Raw genomic sequence first — 19,161 nt, 5'->3', positions numbered from 1 at the left:
CATATGAGTTACAGGAAATTCCAGTAATTATGGGCAATGAGATAAGCCATGTATTCATGCAACAAGTGGCAGAACGACCAGGAAAAGTAATTGCTTATATTTATAGGCAACTGAGAAGGCACGAAAGAAAATCTATGGTGCTAGCAAGTTAAAGGAAGGTTGCAAGTAGTATAAATAGATATGTATAGGTCGCAAGCTAAAGTATGGTAGAGTGACAAGGTTTTAGGTAGATGGGAGTAAGGATAAGAAAAGATGAGTGAGAAGGTGACAAGAATAGGTAAGGCATCGGGATTAAGCCTATCAAAATAAGAGAGTTGATGGTTTCCGTAAGTTATAGAAAGCTCAGTATAGCTTGAATTGACTCGGAGGAGTCTAAGACTAAGAGCAATTAGAAGAGATGAAATGCTTCCCTGGTAGTATAATAAGGGTGTAATTGTGATATATAAGAGGATGACATTTAGGCCTTTGATTGAGTAACAATTTTGAGAAAAGGGATTTCATAAGTTGCACGGGATTAGAACCCATATGATGAATCACGTTGGGATGCTATGAAATACGGTTATTGAAGTATAGTATCATCCCTAGGAGGATCAGGCAAATCACTTCAAATGTCCCCCGATGAGACGTGAGCCTTAGTGACAATGTATTATGTAAGAAGTTTCAAGTTATCAGTGGTAGATTATGGATTAAAATTAAGGTGAATCAACAATGGATGTATAAAATTTATAAAGTATGAGATGAGATTAGACCGTCATTCTTAAGATGAACAGTAATGAGGAAGAACTAAAGGACTTAAATTTATAAATATTGGATAAGCAGCGAGAGAGTAACCTGGAATTGGGTGGCAGACCTAGGTAGTAATAAACCGATGTAAGTGTTATGGTATAGCATGACCTACCTAGTTGTAGTAAAGACATAAGGACAGATAACCAAGGATAGGAAACAAAATATAGCAATAGTGGTACATTTAACAAAGTACCAAGCGAAGGACTTCAATATACATATAGATGCCCAAAGGGACAGCTTGCCGTAGTCCTGTATATGTTCACAAAGTGAGGCCTAGAGATTGGTTAAAAACTGGAGGAAAATGAGAGAAGAGTCTCATAGGCACACATACAAGGACAAAGTCGTACAGACTGCATGATAGAAGGTAGCAATAGTTACGAGATTGGAAGAATTCTGACCATGAGTCGTGGCGTGAGAAAGAGGCCTAAAGGGGGAATGCCCTGGCCTTTGGATTTATTCATAGAACAGTTGCCTAGATGGCAAAGGACAATATTAAAGTAGGTTATAAGAATGATAAGCGCATCAGTCAACATTCGAGGATGAATGTTTCAAAGGAGGGAATGATGTTACACCCCATATTTTTGTACGTGAAAGTACATCGTAAGTCAATTAATTTTGAAAGCATATAAAGTAATTTAATGATGTTACATCATATTTTCGCAAGTCTTTAAGAGTTATCATTTGGGGGAAAATGTTTATTAGGGGACATGTTGTTACAGCCCGTACTTCAGACATCACTGCCATTATAGGATTATCTAAAGTAAACTCAAAAATGACGAAATCCTTCTACAAGGATAAGAAAGGTTTACCGAAGTCTTAAGTAAGTTAAGATGAATATGAGACTTTCTAATTATGATTTAAATGTATTTAAAGTCATGATATGAATACATATGATGTTTGGATATGGAATATAAAGTTTGGGAAAAATCAAATTTAAGTTGCGAAAACATCGAGTTAAGATTTGCCTTGTAACGAGCCGTTTTGAGAAATTAATTCGTAAGATTTATGATGTCATTTTGGGACATATATCATATCAAAATGAAGGTATATGAATTTAGTTTCGAACGTTATACACCATTTATTCATACGATATCAGAGTAAAGAAATATGAATTTTTAAAGTAGGGTCGCCAAGTCACGTCGCCACACTTTAGAGAAACTGACAGGTTTATAAGTCAGGTTGCGAGGTAGTTTTCTCTCAATATATTGAGAGTTACAGGTAGATATTTATATTTAATTAAATTTTCATGTGTCTAGTTTCTAACGCTTCAAACCGTTCATCAATACGACATCATTGTAGAGAGATATTTACGTTTTCGCGAGACTGCGCAGGAGGCCCCTATGGGACCCACTTGATCGGGGCCAAATCTTCACTTATTCTTATCTCATTTTTTGGGATGAGCTATGCTCATTTTTCATTCTCCTTCCAGACTCACACTCTCCAAACCCTCCCAAACAGCTCCCCAAAGGCTCCAAACAAATTCCAAAGGAATACACCATAATCAAACATCAAAAGTTAGCCTAAGTGAAGAAGTGAGTCTCTATGGTATCGTGATGTGATTAAGGGTGGTTGTAAGATAATGGAAGCTTTGGTTCGAGTTTTTCCAGATTATTTAAGGTATGTATAACACCCTATTTCTTGAGATTAATCTTATCTATGTGTTGGTTAAGTTATTGGATGAAGGTTACAAGATAATACTTGAAAGGGAAAGAGTTGTTGTTATCTTTTGTTGGGTTATTTTAAGGCTATATATATGTTGTTATGGCTGAAATTTCAAGTTGTATCTACTGCCTAAGGTATGTAAATTATGTTCTTGGTTGTGCTTAAGGTTAATCATGTGTTGTTTGAGTTGTTTGAGTTAAAATCTTCAAGATAGTAATTGACATGGCATAAGGAATCGTTATCTTTTTTGTGGGTTGTGTTAAGGCTATATATAGAGTTGGTTGTGGCTGAAAATTATTATAAATAGTTTGATTATGTTGTGTCTGTTGTTGTTAAGCTTATATATGTGCTAATTCAGTAGATTGAAAAAGATAACATGAAAAACAAGAGGTTGACGATAAAGGTTAAGGCGCTAGGCGTGTGGACTATTTTTGAAGATTATTCTTATAATGTTTTTGGATGAAAATGATATGGTAAGCATAAGTATGATGTTATACAAGTTGTAGGCAGATTCATGAAAAAGAAATTGGATTAAATTATATTTTATTAATTGTAAATCGAGCTTGCCGCTCAAAATGGTTGTTGAAGTAATAAGAGAGTTTATTGTAAATTATATTGTTGTTGTTTGAGTTGTTTGGTGACTTTTAGTAACTTATGGGATGTAGTAAAAACAGGGGAGGTGCTGTCCTTTTTTTTTGTAGAATATTAGTTTTGAAATATGAGAGTTACAATGCTTATATGATGACGACGAAGTCGGGTTACTCATTGTAGACGTAAGAAGATCATGTTGAGGTTGGTTGATGATTGGAGAGAAGATTGCAAAGGTATGTTAAGGCTAAACCTTTCCTTCATTTTGGCATGATCCCGTAACTACATATGTTTTACAACGAGGCATAAAGAGAAGTACATATTCATGAATGTATTCACATTATCCTAGTCTCAGAAGTTACAGTATTCTCCCTTATCGAGACTTTATATTCAGTTAAGTATTATTTTCTTCCAGTCAAGAGAGCAGAGGGTCTATATATATATATATATATATATATATATATATATATATATATATATAGTATTACAGTATTTTTACCACCATCGAGCTATAATCTATGGGTAGGCCCTTATTAGGCAACCTCTGATCAGATGGTAAGTTATATACCGAGCCTACTGTGGTCGAGCGTCTATGAGCGAGCCCAGAATGGCCGAGATACAGAGCCTAGTATGAGCGAGCCTACTACGGCAGAGCAGTTACACATACCGAGCCTTATAGGGCCGGACAACTATTTTACTTACTATATTGAGAGAGATGAGTCAGTATCAGTAGGTAAACATATCTTCAAATTATATTTGACTCCCAAGTACTTTCAGTTATTATATTATCAGTTTAGTTTCAGATTTTAGTTATCTTATTGCCTTACATACTCGGTACATTATTTCGTACTGACGTCCTTTTTGCTGGGGACGCTGCATTTCATGCCTGTAGGTACTAATAGACAACTGGATAGACCTTCCTAGTAGACAAAGTCAAACATCAGCTTGGTTAGTAAGCTCCACTTCCTCGGAGTTACCAGGTCGATACCTTGGAGTCCATTTTATATATACAGGTTTGATGAGTAGGTCGAGGCCCTGTCCCGACCATGATACAATTTAGTTATTCCTAGAGGCCTGTAAACGAGTCCTGTACATTTTTTATATCAGTATTATGGCTTTACCAGCCATATGTAGATGTTTAGTTTGTTATTGTTGGTTGCAGACGTTATTTTCAGATGATCCAGAATATGGTCTCATCAGCCTAAGCTGAGGGTTACCCTCCATAGTTTACAATTCCAGAGTGGTACGCTCGGGCCGAGTATGGCACCGGATGCCGGCCACGCCTCTTCGGGTTTGGAGCGTGATAGTTTTTCTCATCATCTTCTTCATCAATTTTAATATCTTCGACTAATACTTCTTCATGACTCTTAAGGATGTTTGTCTTCTCAAAAGTTGACATTCTGATATTCCAAAAGAATAATCTAAGTATTTGTAAGACATTTAAGCACCAAAAAGAAGAAAATTTATTCAATCGCATGAAAAAAGCATTCTGCGGCAATATATTTTAAAAGAAGTATGAAGTTAACTAACCTGCTAATAGTCGATCATTTATACTTATAGCTCTTAGTTTGAACTCCTAACATAAGTACCTTTTCCTCTTCAATGGAGAAATATGCTGACTCATTTATGCTCCTAACAGAATTATATTTTTCGATCTTCAATGGAGAAATAAAAGAACAGGAAACTCGCAAGATGCAGGAAGAAACTGAAGCGAGAAATAAAATAAAGACGGCAACCTTAAAAGTTTAACGTCAGTTATTAGGACTGTTTATTACCTTTTCTTAATTTAAAAAAAAAACTCTAGTAGATATTGTAGTTTATCTCTTATGGTTAACTTAACTAGATTTGGTGTATACATCGGGTGTGAGTAAGTTTTTCCCCTAATACAATGCACCTCATATGTGATGTTTCTCCAAAAAGTTAATGTCAAAATAGCGTAGGCCGGCTAATGTTTACATTGATAATTGAAAAATAGCGATGTTTGCAAAGTTATTAAAAAGTAGTCACTATTTAATGCGAAGCTAAAATTTGGACAAAAATACCCTATCTGAAAAACGAAAAGTTCCAGCATATATGCTTGATTATAGAACTATATAAACTTCCATCACATTATGAATTCCAGCAGATTATGCTGGAATCTCATATGTAAAAAATTCAAACTCTAGTATATTTGTTAGAATTTTTTGAAATTTTAAGGGTAATTTTGTTAAGATTTTATTTTCACGTGAAAAAGCAGCTAAACTTCAATTAATTTTAAAAGTATAACTAATTTTTAATTAGCAGTTCAGGCTATTTCTGATTTTTTTTTTTTCAAAATTAATCTGACCTCATAGGTATGGAAGAAAAATCAAGATGACTAATAGCATGTTTCTCAACTTGAGGTGTTTGGCCAAGTTTTTTTGGAAAAAGTGCTTTTGGGAAGAAGCAGAAGCAGTAGAGAAGCAGAAAAAAGTAACTTCTTCCCAGAAGCAGAAGCAGATGCAGATGCTGTTTTGACTTTTATTCTTACAAAAAATATCCTTAACAAAATATGGTATATATCAAAATAACCTTACTTATTTTAAACCTAATACTTAGAATTGGAGATTATATTATTGAACTCTCCTAATGTATAATTATTTCTTTTTATTTTTAGGATAGCTTTCTAATATATGGTAACTTTTGAGAAGGATACTTTTATATTTATTAAATAATTTTTTGACATATTTAAATCATCTTGAAAAAATTAAAGTACTTTTTAATTTTATTTTCATGTTTTACTTAAATAAAATAAAAAAACTTATAATAAAATTTTGAGATTATTTATTTATTCATATAATATTAATTATTAAGTAAATCTTTTCATGTCGTTATTCGTAATTTGATACTTAAAAGCACTTTTTGAAAAGTTTGGTCAAACACAAATTATTGCTCAAAAGTATTTTTTCAAGTGATTAGCCAAACACAAACTGTTTTTTTTTTTTCAAAAGTACTTTTTGGAAGAACACTTCTGAAAAAAACACTTCTTAAAATAAACAGATTTTTTTCATCTTGGCCAAACAGACAATAAGATAGTTTTAAGTATAAATTTCTTAAAATAACCGGCGAAAGAACCAGTGATGCCCCTAAAATATACTGATGGAGTGACGGTATGAAAAGGATCTTCGTGGTGTAAAAAAAGATTTTATGCGCCTAAAAGTCTCTATATAACATTAATGGATAATCTTAAAAAATGGAAAATAATCTTGTATAAAATGTCAAAATATTTTTGTAGAAATAATTTCAGGTAAAAAAAATTAGTGTACTTAATTCACTGCATAAGTCAAATCCTTCGCCAAAGAGCCCGTTTGGATATGCTTGTTTTAAATGACTTTTATTAAGCCAAAAATTATAAGTTAGAAATTCTATCTTTTAACTTTTTAATTATTTTTGTCATTTTAACTTTAAAAAATATCAAAATAGTACAAAACGACTTACAAACTATTTTGGTCTAAAAGCAATTAAAATAAGTGGATGAAGAGGAATAAAGAAAACCTAACCATTTATTTTGTTGTTTTACCAATTACCAGCGGCAAAAGCAAATAAAAAATTTGATCAATCCTCGCACCCAGTGTAAAAGTTCTCTCGAAGATGGAAGAACATTTGAAAATGGTTATAGACGAAGACGATGAACAAGACTCTAAAGAGACTGTTTTCCATAGATATTTTCTGCGTGAATGGACGCTTCTGGAATCACTCCTCGACGATATCATCTCAAATGGCCGTGTCTCCAACATCTCTTCTGTGCATAAAATTCGATCTATCGTACTATCTCTCTTTCTGTTACGTATTATCAGTTCAAAGCTATATTTGTAATCGAAATTATGTGTAAAATATTACTACTCTATTGTTATGCAGATGGACAAATACCAGGAGCAAGGTCAATTACTGGAACCTTACCTTGAGCGCATAATTTCGCCACTCATGTCCATTGTACGTTCAAAAGCTGGTGCTGCCTCCGAAGAAATTCTCGAAATAACCAAGCCTATATGTATCGTAATTTATACATTGGTGACGGTTTGCGGATACAAGGCTGTTGTCAAGTTCTTCCCACATCAAGTCTCTGACCTGGAGCTTGCAGTATCTCTCTTAGAGAAATGTCATAATGCGCAAGCCATAACGTCGTTGCGACACGAAAGTACTGGAGAAATGGAGGCGAAATGTGTGATACTGTTGTGGCTTTACATTCTCGTATTGATTCCGTTTGATATATCTTCTGTGGATAATAATTACACTGGAGGCGATGAACTACCTCAGCTTGTATTAAGAATTCTAGTACTTTCGAAAGAGTACCTCGAAAGTTCGGGTCCTATGCGAACCATAGCTGGTTTGTTGCTCTCCAGGCTTCTAACGCGTCCAGATATGACAAAGGCTTTTACCAGGTCCAACTGCCTAAATCCTTGCCGTTTGTAGCAGTTAATGATTTGAAATCTCTCCCTCCGTCTATTTTATGTGATGTTGTTTAACTGAACACAAAATTTAAGGAAGGAAAAAAGATTTTTGAAACTTGTGGTCTAAAATAAGGCATAGGTTTAAGTGTAGCTATAACTTAAATGGTAAGCTTAAAGTTAAATTGTTTTAAGTATATAATATACTCCATCGTTCTTTTTGGAACAGACTAAAATTGAAGTGAATCACATAGATTGGGACCAAGTGAGTAATAAAGAAGAAAAAGAACACATAAAAGTGGATGAATTGTCTGGTCATTCTCATGTATGGACATTCATGTTTGTGATGCAAATGACAATATACCTGTTGGAATATCATTTTCTACATTTCGCTTTGCTTGTTATGTGACATGTAGTTCACTGACTATGCCTCATTAATGAGTTATTTTAACAGTTTCAAATTCTTTTACACCATATGTTTGACATACATATTTGCTTCCCTATAATATGTTTTCAGCTTTATGGATTGGGCACATGAAGTTATGTCCTGTCTTTCAAATGATGTTGTTAATCACTTCCAGCTATTGGGTGCAGTTGAAGCACTAGCTGCTATTTTCAAGGTTAGCTCTTGTTCTTTATGCCCTATTTTGGAACATTTCCTTGGTCTCTTTTATGTATGATTGCTAATCTGTAGAACCTTGGTTCCTACTTTAGAACTTGGATATTTGTTTGAAACTCAAATTTGAATGAACTGAATTCATCTTCATGCCTTGCCCTTCAAACCATGAACTACTTATAGCTGCTCTTCCAGGAGCAATATCTTTTGGTAATTATCTTAGACGGAGAATGCGGTGACAATCAATTTTGAAAGAAATGGACAGGTGTGGGAAATCAATTTGGATTTTGTAAAGTAAATGCCAAGTTTAAGTCTCAGTATCTTGGAAACATCTTTGATGTCATAATATCGGAGACCGGTCACTCAATGAATGGAAGAGACAGTCAGACAGATCGATCATCAAACAAAGTCTAACATCTTTAATAACGTAGAGAGTTTTTTATGGTTGTACTCACTCTGGAGCGGTACAATTGTGCAACATGTTATGTAATCCGTTTTTTATTTATCTTATGGTCTTGTTTTAATATGTGTATTTCTAAGTACAGTATTGGTTCCTCCTAATGCAGAATGGAAGCCCTAAAGTGTTGCTTGGTGTGGTTCCTGGTGTTTGGAATGACATATCAGCTCTGATGAAGTCCAATACTGCAGCTCGGAGTCCTTTGCTTCGCAAGTATCTTGTGAAGCTATCTCAACGGATTGGGATGATCTGTCTCCCTCCGCGTCATCTGTCATGGAGATATGTGGTAAGAATAAGATTGCTATTAATTCAAAAGATGCAGTGTAAATGGTTCTTACAAGTTACAAAGTGATGGTTGCTCTGCTTCAAAATATTTTTGTGCACTTAAATAATTTACGTTCAGTATCATTATTAGGAACCAGTTGCCCTACCTTCATTCTAAGAGTAAAATCTTTGATGCTTTATGGGGAATAGGGAGGTGGGTGTCTTTGTAGTTTTCCATCAGGGATCATCCTTTTTCTTTATATTTCCCCACTGATCTTAGTGGGACTTGAACATTTTCCTCCTTTCTTGATCTTCTCCATCCTTGTCAATATTTCTCTTTCTTTTGAAAAAATTACAATGCTGTGGTGTTTATCAAAGTTGAGCAACCTGTTTATCAGCTCTTTTTCTCTTTGTTCATTTACATATTCGTCTCTGTTTCTCATTCCTGCGCATTTTGGTATTCCGCTGGAAATACTTTAGTATGATGAACTCACCATAGAATGTGAGAAGAAATAGTTAGCATTAATACTTGCTTTGTCATGTAGGGTAGAACCAGCACGCTTGGAGGGCATATTACTGTCGATAGATTCAAAGAGGACCAATACAATGATGCCAGAAACAATAATCTTTCGAATTTCTATCAAGACCCGAACTGTCAGGAAGAAGACAACATGGATGTCCCTGTTATAGTAGAAGAGATTATTGAATTACTGCTGTCAGGATTGCGTGACACGGTATGTCTAACACGGTATGTCTAAAGGGTGAACTTCCATCATATACTTTTTCTGATTGTCCTACTTGATCTTAGGTATTTGGTGCAAGACCCTAGACTAATTCAAGTTGATAACAGTTTCTTTGGATGCTTTTTCGTTTTAAATCCTCCTTCGGCTCCTTCTCATTGAGTAAGCACAAACAAATTCCACAATTCTTTCATGGAGCAACAACAAACCTAGTGAAATCCCACAAGTGGTGTGTGGGGAGGATAGTGTGTACGCAGTCCTTACCCCTACCTAGATAAAGTAGAGAGGTTGTTTCCGGTAGACCCTCGACTCAGAAAAGATACAAAGGTATAGAGGGAAAAAAAAGGCTCAGGAAAGGTAAAGAACAGGGAATAACAATAAGCAGCAATACCAGCAAAGCAATCAGAAAACCAAAGCACAACAAACAACAAGTAGTAACAAAGTCTGAGAACAAAAAATACAAGGCTCGCACTAAAACGATCACTAAAACTACTCATAAGAATGAAGAAGACGCTCGGCTACCTAACCTTCTACCATAATTCTCGACCTCCACACCTTCCTATCAAGGGTCATGTCCTCGTTGAGCTGGAGCAACACCATGTCTTGCCTAATCACCTCTCCCCAATACTTCTTTGGCCTACCCCTACCTCTCCTTAGGCCAACCTCTCACACCTCCTAACTGGGGCATCAGCGCCTCTTCTATTCACATGTCCGAACCATCTAAGTCTCGCTTCCCGCATCTTGTCCTCCACCGGAGCCACTCCCACCTTGTCCCGAATAACTTCATTCCTAAAAAATACGCCGAGACATAAGTTGTCATTTGCTTATGACTTTAGGAGATTCTTAGTTGACTATCCGCTTATGTTCTTCTTGTCTTTTATTTTGAGCTAGTGCATTTGAAAACTTGATATTGATGCTAAGGTTCTCGGCGTATTTGTTTTTTTGTGTGTGTTCGGCTTGATAAAAGTGTCATTTGCTTATGACTTTAGGAGATTCTTAGCGTCAGTTACATTGTGGAACAGAGACAGGAACATTTATTTACTTCCTTTCAGGCTAACTGATCTCCTTTCTCATCCATCTGTAGTTACTAGGTTAAAATCAGGCATATATCTTCTCATGCAGTAGAATAATCTGATACTATTTCAGTAATAGTTGCAAGGTCTTTCTTTCATTTACACATTTACACATTTTCACTATTTGTTATTTGTTGCAACTTTCGCATCTTATAGATTTTATCACCATACTACAGGGCACCGTTGTGCGTTGGTCTGCTGCAAAGGGTATTGGCCGTGTTACTTCACGGTTAACTTACTTGCTTTCAGATGAAGTCCTTTCATCCGTTCTGGAGCACTTTTCGCCTAGCGAGGTATGTTACTACAGTTGTTTCTAGCCAATTGACTTTTCCCCATATCTGAATGCATAATATTAATTAAGGAGACTTATATCTGGTAATGCTAATAGCTCCTCATGCATTTCATATTTCTTGATTGTTCATTTGGTGTGCACTTCTTATTTTTTGATTCTTCATTAGGTTTAGGTTATGCTCATGTATTCTAGTGTTGCAGGGTGACGGCTCATGGCATGGTGGTTGTTTGGCGCTGGCTGAATTGGCACGTAGGGGATTGCTGTTACCTATCAGTTTTCACAAAGTTGTTCCTGTTGTGATGAAGGTTGCCTTTACTGAAGTTCCCAATTTTAATCTGTTGTACTTTTGATCTCTCTTTAACTCCATATGTTGGCCCTGGTGATTGAGCAATTACTTTTCTCTAAAGAGTATGAATGCTTGTGGTACATAACTTGCTTCATCACTATACATCTTTTTCCTTCCTTCATTACCTTCCAGGAAAAGTATAGGTTAAGAAGGAAAGCAACCCATGGTCGACTATGATCTACTGCATGTTGCTTGATTACTCCTCCAAGTTGAAGCTCTCTTTAGCAACTCTAATAGGCCACCTGGAATTCTGTATGTAATACACCTTAGTATTCAAGTGAAACATCTTAACAAGAATCCTAATCAAAAATAATTCTCTCTCCTACTCTTCTGTTGCAGAAGGCATTCTTTTTTCTTGCAGAAATACAATAGATAACACCTTCTGCCTACTTCCATATGTGAGAGAGGGGGGAGGGGGAGAGAGAGGGAGAGAGAGAAATTGGGAAGGAGGAGGGGAGAGAAAGGGTCTCTGTTTACCATGATGAGCATGCTTATCAGGCAATCAGATGGATCCAAATTGAATTAATCTTATTTAGTTGTCATTATCGACATTCACGTCATTGTCCGTGTTTCTATCCTGTACTTACCAGCATATAATCCTCACCTTGGGAACACAAGTCTTTTACATTTTCTATGTTATCATCTAATCATTAGCATCCGGAACACATTATCGTGCTCTTTTGATGTTTACTAAGGACTCTGCATGAAATATGGATATGCCGGGTGGACTTGTTTCGGTTGGGATGAGTTGCTGAAACATATCCAATCTAGACTACCGGTTCAAGATAATGGATTGCACTGGACTTAGATTATCCACTTATTTAACTCTCTCCTTGTTGAAGCTGGATTTTGTCCCCCTAATAACGAGGGAAAGTTTGTTTCGGCAGGCATTACATTATGACATTCGAAGGGGTCCACATAGCATTGGATCCCATGTACGTGATGCTGCTGCTTATGTTTGTTGGGCATTTGGCCGTGCATATTACCATGCAGATATGAAAAGCATACTTGAAAAGCTTGCCCCACACCTTCTCACTCTGGCCTGCTATGACCGCGAGGTACCAAAAACACAGGGCTCATTCCTTACCCAGGCAAGGTGCTTCTTCCTCCAATTGAAATGTTGAAACATTGATATTACTTCCCAGGTTAATTGTAGAAGAGCAGCAGCTGCTGCTTTTCAAGAGAATGTTGGACGACAAGGAAATTATCCTCATGGTATAGATATTGTGAATGCAGCTGATTACTTTGTGCTTTCTTCACGTACAAACTCGTATCTTCACGTTGCTGTCTGCATTGCTCAATATGATGGCTATCTTTATCTTTTTGTTGATGAGCTTCTGAACAGCAAAATCTGTCATTGGGTATGTTACTTTCTTGGTTGCTAGATTTTACTCAGACAAAGCACCTCTTTTGTAGAATGTTTATGGTGTGCTTGAGTGTGCCTTTTATCTGCGATATGCGGAGATGCATAATATAAGTCGGCAACCAAAGATATGATGCATCTAACTGATTCCTTGCCAAAGCTTCTTTTTGAGGTTTTAGCAAAAGAATACTTTTACATGTTTGGTCAGAGCATGGAACTGAGAGAAGATAGAAATAATTTGATTAGAAATGTTATAGGAATTTGTGTACAAAATACAAATAACTTTTTTTTCCCAGCTCCTGGTACTCTAAAGAGGATTGAAGGTATAAAATTTTGGTGATGTGTCAGCGAATTGACACTGTTCAGAAGAGATAATGATAGCGGAGTGGTTGATAAAAATATTCCGAATCGAGAAACTAAAGGTGTGCCCTAATTTTGGCAAACTGTAGGATCATTTAGCACAAATGTACATTTCACCTTCTTTCTGTAATTTCTCTGATTTCCTTTTCCAATTGAACTTAAGACATGCATTCATAGCAGTCTAAATCCGAGAACTAAGACATACATTCATAGCAGTCTAAATCCTGCAATCACAGCTGGCTGCTATGCTTAACTTCTTTGTTTATGCACTAGTTCTCGCATCTGTTTGTACTTACTTACTGTTGGTGGATCCTGTTAATTGGTTACCTTACTTTTGAAATGTAGGACAAAAGTTTGAGAGAGCTTGCCGCAGATGCCCTTTCTTATCTTACTAAGTATGATCCTGGATATTTTGCTAGTACCATTCTGGGAAAGTTATTGCCTTGCACATTGTCTTCTGATTTGTGCATGCGTCACGGTGCAACTTTAGCTGTTGGGGAAGTTATATTGGCTCTACATGAGTGTGACTATGTTCTTTCCCCGGGTTGGTGTCTCCCTTTCAGCTTCAAGCTTTTAGTTGATTAGATCAAAGTTCAAGCTGGTTGGCGCTGGTTTAAAGTTTAGAGGTCTTCAATGCATTTTGTGCTTTACATTGTTCTTAATAAATATTAGCTTTCCCGAGTCTCACTTGATGAGTTAAATAGTTCTGCAATTTGCTGGAGAAACAAGATTTGCTATTAAACCATAATTTGAAAACTAGAACAATACTGCAGTAAAAAGCAACTTAAGTATAATCATATGAGACTATAGTGACAACCTTTACTCAATTTGTGCATGTAGATACCACATACTTTTGGTGTTGTATGTTCATACTGGTATTGAACATGATTTTTCTATGGTTGAGAAATGAAATCATGAATTCAAAGTGGAAATATTTGTGTCTAGTTTCTTAGGATAGCTGTTTGCTCCCTATGAGCGCTTAGTGTTTTTGTTGACCCATTTCTGTAGTGATTTCTTTGCATAACTAAAATAATCCCTCCATCCAAATTGAATGCCTGGGGGGTGATAGCATAAGTATATTATGTGGTGATAGCTGACTTTTGGTTATAGAGAAGTGAGCTACTACTTGGAGAAATGTAAAGGTGCACCATGGTATATTTCTGAATTATGTTATACGCGGAAGTGATGTATAAGAAGAGCAACAGAAGTGTTCTGAAACTAAGAGCAACAGAAGATCTTTCAGTTTTCAGAAATTGGATTATTGCGGGAAAGCAAAGATGAACTGGATTTTGAATTTGGGAAGGAGGATTACATTCTAAGATGTGCAGTACTAATTTTACTTAGTTTTTGCACCAATTTTAATTGTCCATCCATCAAGTAGGCCTTGACATCCAACTTGTGTCGTACAGAATATCACCATGTGGGTGCCTTTAACTTTTTTAATTACCACGAGTCCTTTTTAAATTACTGAAGAGAAAATCATCTGGTCAAGAGTTACAACACAGTCAATTTCTGTGTTTACTATGTATAGCTAAATGTGGTCCCTCTATTTTTTCATTACAGATCTGCAGGATCAAGTTGCTGGTGTGGTTCCTGCAATTGAGAAAGCACGGCTATATTGTGGAAAGGGGGGAGAAGTAATGCGTTCTGCTGTTTCCCATATCATTGAGTGCATTTCATTGGCTTGTCTCCAATTGAGAGATAAAATAAAGCGGATTCTGCTTGATACACTCCATGAGAATTTGAGACATCCGAATTCTCAGATACAGGTTTATCTTGTGAATTTGTCAGTTTCCTGCTGATTAGCTTCCTTTGAAAATATACCCCGATTTACTTGTATGTTTGCAGGGTGCTGCTGCTGCAGCCTTAAAGAGCTTTCTTCCTGCTTATTTTGTGGCTTTGGAAAGCAAAAGCTTCAATGCCATCACATCAAAATACCTTGAGAAATTGGCTGATCCTAATGTGGCTGCTAGACGAGGATCTGCACTTGCGCTTGGTGTTTTGCCATTTGAGTTTCTAGGCGAAGGATGGAAGGATATACTCCGGAAGCTTTGTGCTGCTTGTGAAATTGAGGTAAAGAAGTGCGCATCTGTTTATATGTTGCTGATGAGGAAGTAAAGGGCGTTTTATCTTGAATGATGGAACACCTTATGCTATACAGGATAACCCTGAAGAAAGAGATGCTGAAGCACGGGTAAATGCTGTCAAAGGACTAGTATTAGTGTGTGAAACTTTAACCCAGACACGAGATTATTCTCATCTATTGTCTGCAGAAGAATGCATATCTCTATATGTTTTCATCAAAAATGAGGTTATGCAGACTTTATTTAAAGCTTTGGATGATTACTGTGTAGATAACAGAGGTGATGTTGGTTCTTGGGTTCGTGAAGCTGCCATAAACGGCCTTGAGAGGTGCACTTATCTTCTATGCAACAGAGAATTCAAGCGCTTCCTAAGCAAGTCAGTACAAATGGAACTTGGATCACTTTCTCAGTTGAATGAAAAAGATATTACTAACCAGATGAAATTTCTATTTGATGAAAATGTGGCAACCTGTTTAGTTGGAGGCGTTGTTAAACAAGCAGTGGAGAGGATGGATAAATTGAGAGAGTTAGCTGCAAAAGTTCTTCAAAGAATTTTGTATAATAAATCAATTTTTGTACCATTCATACCCCATCGAGAGAGACTAGAGCAAATATTTCCTGACGATGCTGATTTAAAATGGGGGGTAGGTTAAAATCAGTTGTCCCCTGTTAGTTTCTATGTAAGTTTTGGTATCTTACAAATAAGTCTTTCTGTGCCATCCTGCAGGTAGCTACTTTCTCATATCCTCATTTTCTTCAGTTACTTGGTATCAACTGCTATAGAAAATATGTGATATCGGGGTTGGTTACTTCCATTGGTGGCTTGCAAGATTCATTGACGAAGGCATCATTCAGTGCTTTGCTTGAATTTCTTCAGTCAACAGATGAAAATGTAAATGGTACTAGAGAGTACAATCTTTCTAATGACATTCTTTGGGTTCTCCAGACGTACAAAAGGTGTGAGAGAGTCTTAATACCCACTTTGAAGGTAAATTCAATTGGAGATTCCATTACTGCAAATGGTGATTGCCGACCTTTCCTTAAATTGTAGACCAGTATGTGTTTATCTTTCTAGAGTTATCATGTAATGATTTATGTAGGCTATTGAAGATGCTTGTGATCATAAAATTTTATTGCAGCAATCTGGGAAATTCTTATTTGACTGTCTATGCAGTATCCTTAGCATGTATCCATCTTCCTTTTTATTGGTTAGAACCATTTTTCGTAAAAAGAGAATGGAACCTTTTTGTATTTTACGGATGCACAAAAATATCATGGCATATTTAAGACCACAAGACAATGAGACATTATAAACCCCTTTAAAAACCCTTATGCAACAGATATGGAATAGGTTTTCTAACACCCTTCGGCACGTGTAACCTGGTTCTAGAGGGTTTACATGTGGCAGAAGACTTCTTTCTTCTGCTCTCTTTTTTTCTGACTGAAGAGTGATTTGGAGCATAGAGGTAGGCTTAAGAGGCTGAAGTGTGGGCCTAGAAGGCTTAATAGGCTTGCTTAGACATTGATGTGTCACTTTTTTGTTTCAGACTATCGAGATTCTATTCAGCAAAAAGATATTCTTAAACATGAAGGTTAGTCTACTTTCATCTAATATCTAATCATTCATGTATTCGGTATCTTTCCTTTGTTCTGACGTATACTGTGGTTATTCTGCAAAATCAGGTTATGCTTGATGTTGTTTGCTTTGGCCTTGTACAGGCTCAAACTGCGGTGTTTTGTGCTGGCGTTTTAGAAGTTCTTAGTACAGAGTTGAAAGAATCAAAAGTCTCTAATCTGAAAACTGGAATTCAAGTGCTTGGATACATTTCATCAACATCGGATCCCATCAATATCCAGGCATTTGATCATTTACTTACTTTCCTCACTCACCCATATCCACAGGTATCAAAAAGCAGCTGCATAAGAGAAACTTTAAAAACAAGTGAATAGATATATTGTTCACATGTACCCTCCATATATATCCCTCGATGGGTCGAATTTTTTTATTTTAAAAACGGGTCATTCATATTATCTGACGGCTTTCCGTTTAATGAGGGGTATTTTCATAAAGTTGGGTAACGGTGAGGGTTTATGTGGCCCTATAGTATAACAGAGGGTGCATGTGATCAATATACCAGAGTAGAGGGGTATATTTGGACCTTTGCCCATAAATCAATAATATGCCACAATGAAGTGGATTTCTTAACAATTGTTTTCAACTATTTCTGCAGATAAGGAAAGCCAGTGCTGAAGAAGTTTATAATGTGCTACAAAACGGCACTCTTGTGCCAGAAGACAAACTAGAGAAAGCACTTGAGGTTATCTCTGAAACTTGCTGGGTAGGTGATGTTGAAGAAGCAAAACGGAAGAGGTTAGAGCTATATGCCATATGCAACATAGATGCTGGCACATTATCAGAAGAAAATGGTGGAACATCGCGTAAAGTTGTGGAACAGGCACCTACTTGTGATGAATATGCATCATACTCTTCACTTGTTGGATCGACTGGGTTTTAGTTTCCTTGTTTTTCAGTTGGGAAAAGGTGTAATCACTTAGAGGTCGATGTAGTCCATGGTATCTTGGAAGCCGATTCTAACCTATGGATAAAAGAAGATCGCCATATGCAAATTGAAAGAGATTGAAGCACCTGCTACTGTTACCAGAAAGGAAAACAAAAAAAGCACCGGCTACTGTTAAATCAGTACCAAGAGTAATAGGATGATGATTTACATCTAACAGTATAGTGACCTGTCTAAGGAAATGGACAATTATTCTTTTTATTTGTTTATTTAAATGGACAGTTTTTCTAAGCTCAGAAATTCTTCCACAAATGAGAATTGCCAGAAAAAGGAAATGACAACAAAAATTGGAAAATCAACTCAAATTGTTACTCCAAGTCTACATAAGCAGGGTGTATTTGTTTGGACTTTGGTTTGTAAATGGTCTGAGCCCTCTGTTACTTATAATCTGGACTGTTGATCATTAATTCGCAATTAAATTAAAATAATCGTCAATCCTAGGTATCCGTTAATACTCAACCCAAAACGACGATTGCATCAAGTAGTTGATAATTAATGATAATGTTGCATTAAAATAGGTTAAAAGACGACGTTTAATGTGTTGCAAAACGGTTTACGTACTAAATACTAGTAAATTTTTCAATAGCATATTTTACCAAATACCAAATATCAAAACCAAAATATGGACCTTTTCAATTTCAGAGTGGCTTTTACCAGATTATGCATTCCCCGAAGCAAAGATGGTTTCACTGTCTGTGCCACTTGGTACTCGAGGAGTATTAAATAGAAAATATCATATAAGATATGGAAGTTGCATAATATTTATGAACAATAGATAAATCAATTGGATAGAAAGACGAGAGAACGGACTCAGGGAAACAGGACAAAGAAGAGACCCAGGTGCTCCCTTCAATTCTCCCAAACTTATAGATGAACAGATTAGAGGTAAAGTAGACAGCAATAAACCACATAATATTGCTTTTGATTTTGGTACGATATGCTTGTATATATATATATATATATATATATATATATATATATATATATATATATATATATGATGATGATGATGATGATGATTGATGAGATATGACGCTGGAATGCCCATTTTGAGATATGATCTTTCTTTCCCCCTTTTTAATCAAAAGCTATAAAAAAATAACAACCTAGACATTAAAAAGATAGCTTATTACATAAAAAATTACGTAAAAAAAGTTACTTATATTACGTAAGTAATTTGGAGAATGCCCCCGCAACTATATTTCTATCCAAATATCAAAGCCGAACAACATAGAGGCTAAAGTTGTCAAATTTAAAAAATCTTGGTTGTAGTGATTCTCTAATTGCTGAATCCCCCTATATTCTGATACAGGGTAACTCTTTGCAACATTTTCATTTTGCGACAAATTTGAGCTATTCTCATTGTAATTACTAAAAGAGCCAGACCAGTTGTAATCTCCTCCTCCACTGCTAAACCCTTGGAATCCACTATTCTCTTTGTGCCCGTAATTCCTTTGATCATCATTGTGAGAGAAAGTCTGCTGCGAAGCCAAACCAGTCAAGATACATAACAGAAACTTCCGGTTCATCTACCGTGTAAATTAA

The 19,161-nt window shown here is 36.1% G+C and overlaps 1 protein-coding gene across 4 annotated transcripts; it reads left to right on the top strand.

The window, feature by feature from the left end:
- Window positions 1–6,554: 6,554 nt before the first annotated feature.
- LOC107764801 (tubulin-folding cofactor D-like) lies at window positions 6,555–17,868 on the top strand. Of its 4 annotated transcripts, none has more exons than XM_016583415.2 (17): window positions 6,555–6,819; window positions 6,913–7,436; window positions 7,960–8,062; window positions 8,625–8,801; window positions 9,325–9,513; window positions 10,769–10,885; window positions 11,085–11,189; window positions 12,118–12,288; window positions 12,376–12,591; window positions 13,299–13,497; window positions 14,517–14,722; window positions 14,802–15,026; window positions 15,115–15,681; window positions 15,765–16,025; window positions 16,585–16,629; window positions 16,757–16,939; window positions 17,269–17,868. In XM_016583415.2, the coding sequence occupies exons 1-17, from the start codon at window positions 6,646–6,648 to the stop codon at window positions 17,551–17,553; spliced, it is 3,747 nt and encodes a 1,248-aa protein (XP_016438901.2). In that variant the 5' UTR covers window positions 6,555–6,645; the 3' UTR covers window positions 17,554–17,868. The 4 variants fall into 4 exon arrangements, with proteins under 4 accessions (XP_016438901.2, XP_016438894.2, XP_075093875.1 ...); XM_016583408.2 differs by having other exon boundaries at window positions 16,721–16,939; XM_075237774.1 differs by having other exon boundaries at window positions 15,115–15,685; window positions 15,769–16,025; window positions 16,721–16,939.
- The last annotated feature ends 1,293 nt before the right edge of the window (window positions 17,869–19,161 follow it).

The sequence above is a fragment of the Nicotiana tabacum genome, chromosome 19 (genome assembly GCF_000715075.1).
Source record: "Nicotiana tabacum cultivar K326 chromosome 19, ASM71507v2, whole genome shotgun sequence".
Lineage (NCBI taxonomy): Eukaryota > Viridiplantae > Streptophyta > Magnoliopsida > Solanales > Solanaceae > Nicotiana > Nicotiana tabacum.
The sequence above is the reverse complement of the archived record's forward strand: the minus strand, read 5'-3'. Positions and strand labels throughout refer to the sequence as shown.

Bases quoted from the DNA above. Each gene is read 5' to 3' on its own strand.
- LOC107764801 (XM_016583408.2), top strand. From the start codon at position 6,646: ATGGAAGAACATTTGAAAATGGTTATAGACGAAGACGATGAACAAGAC. The intron at 7,437-7,959 runs GTCCAACTGCCT...ATATGTTTTCAG, and splicing joins ATGACAAAGGCTTTTACCAG to CTTTATGGATTGGGCACATG. The intron at 10,886-11,084 runs GTATGTTACTAC...CTAGTGTTGCAG, and splicing joins AGCACTTTTCGCCTAGCGAG to GGTGACGGCTCATGGCATGG.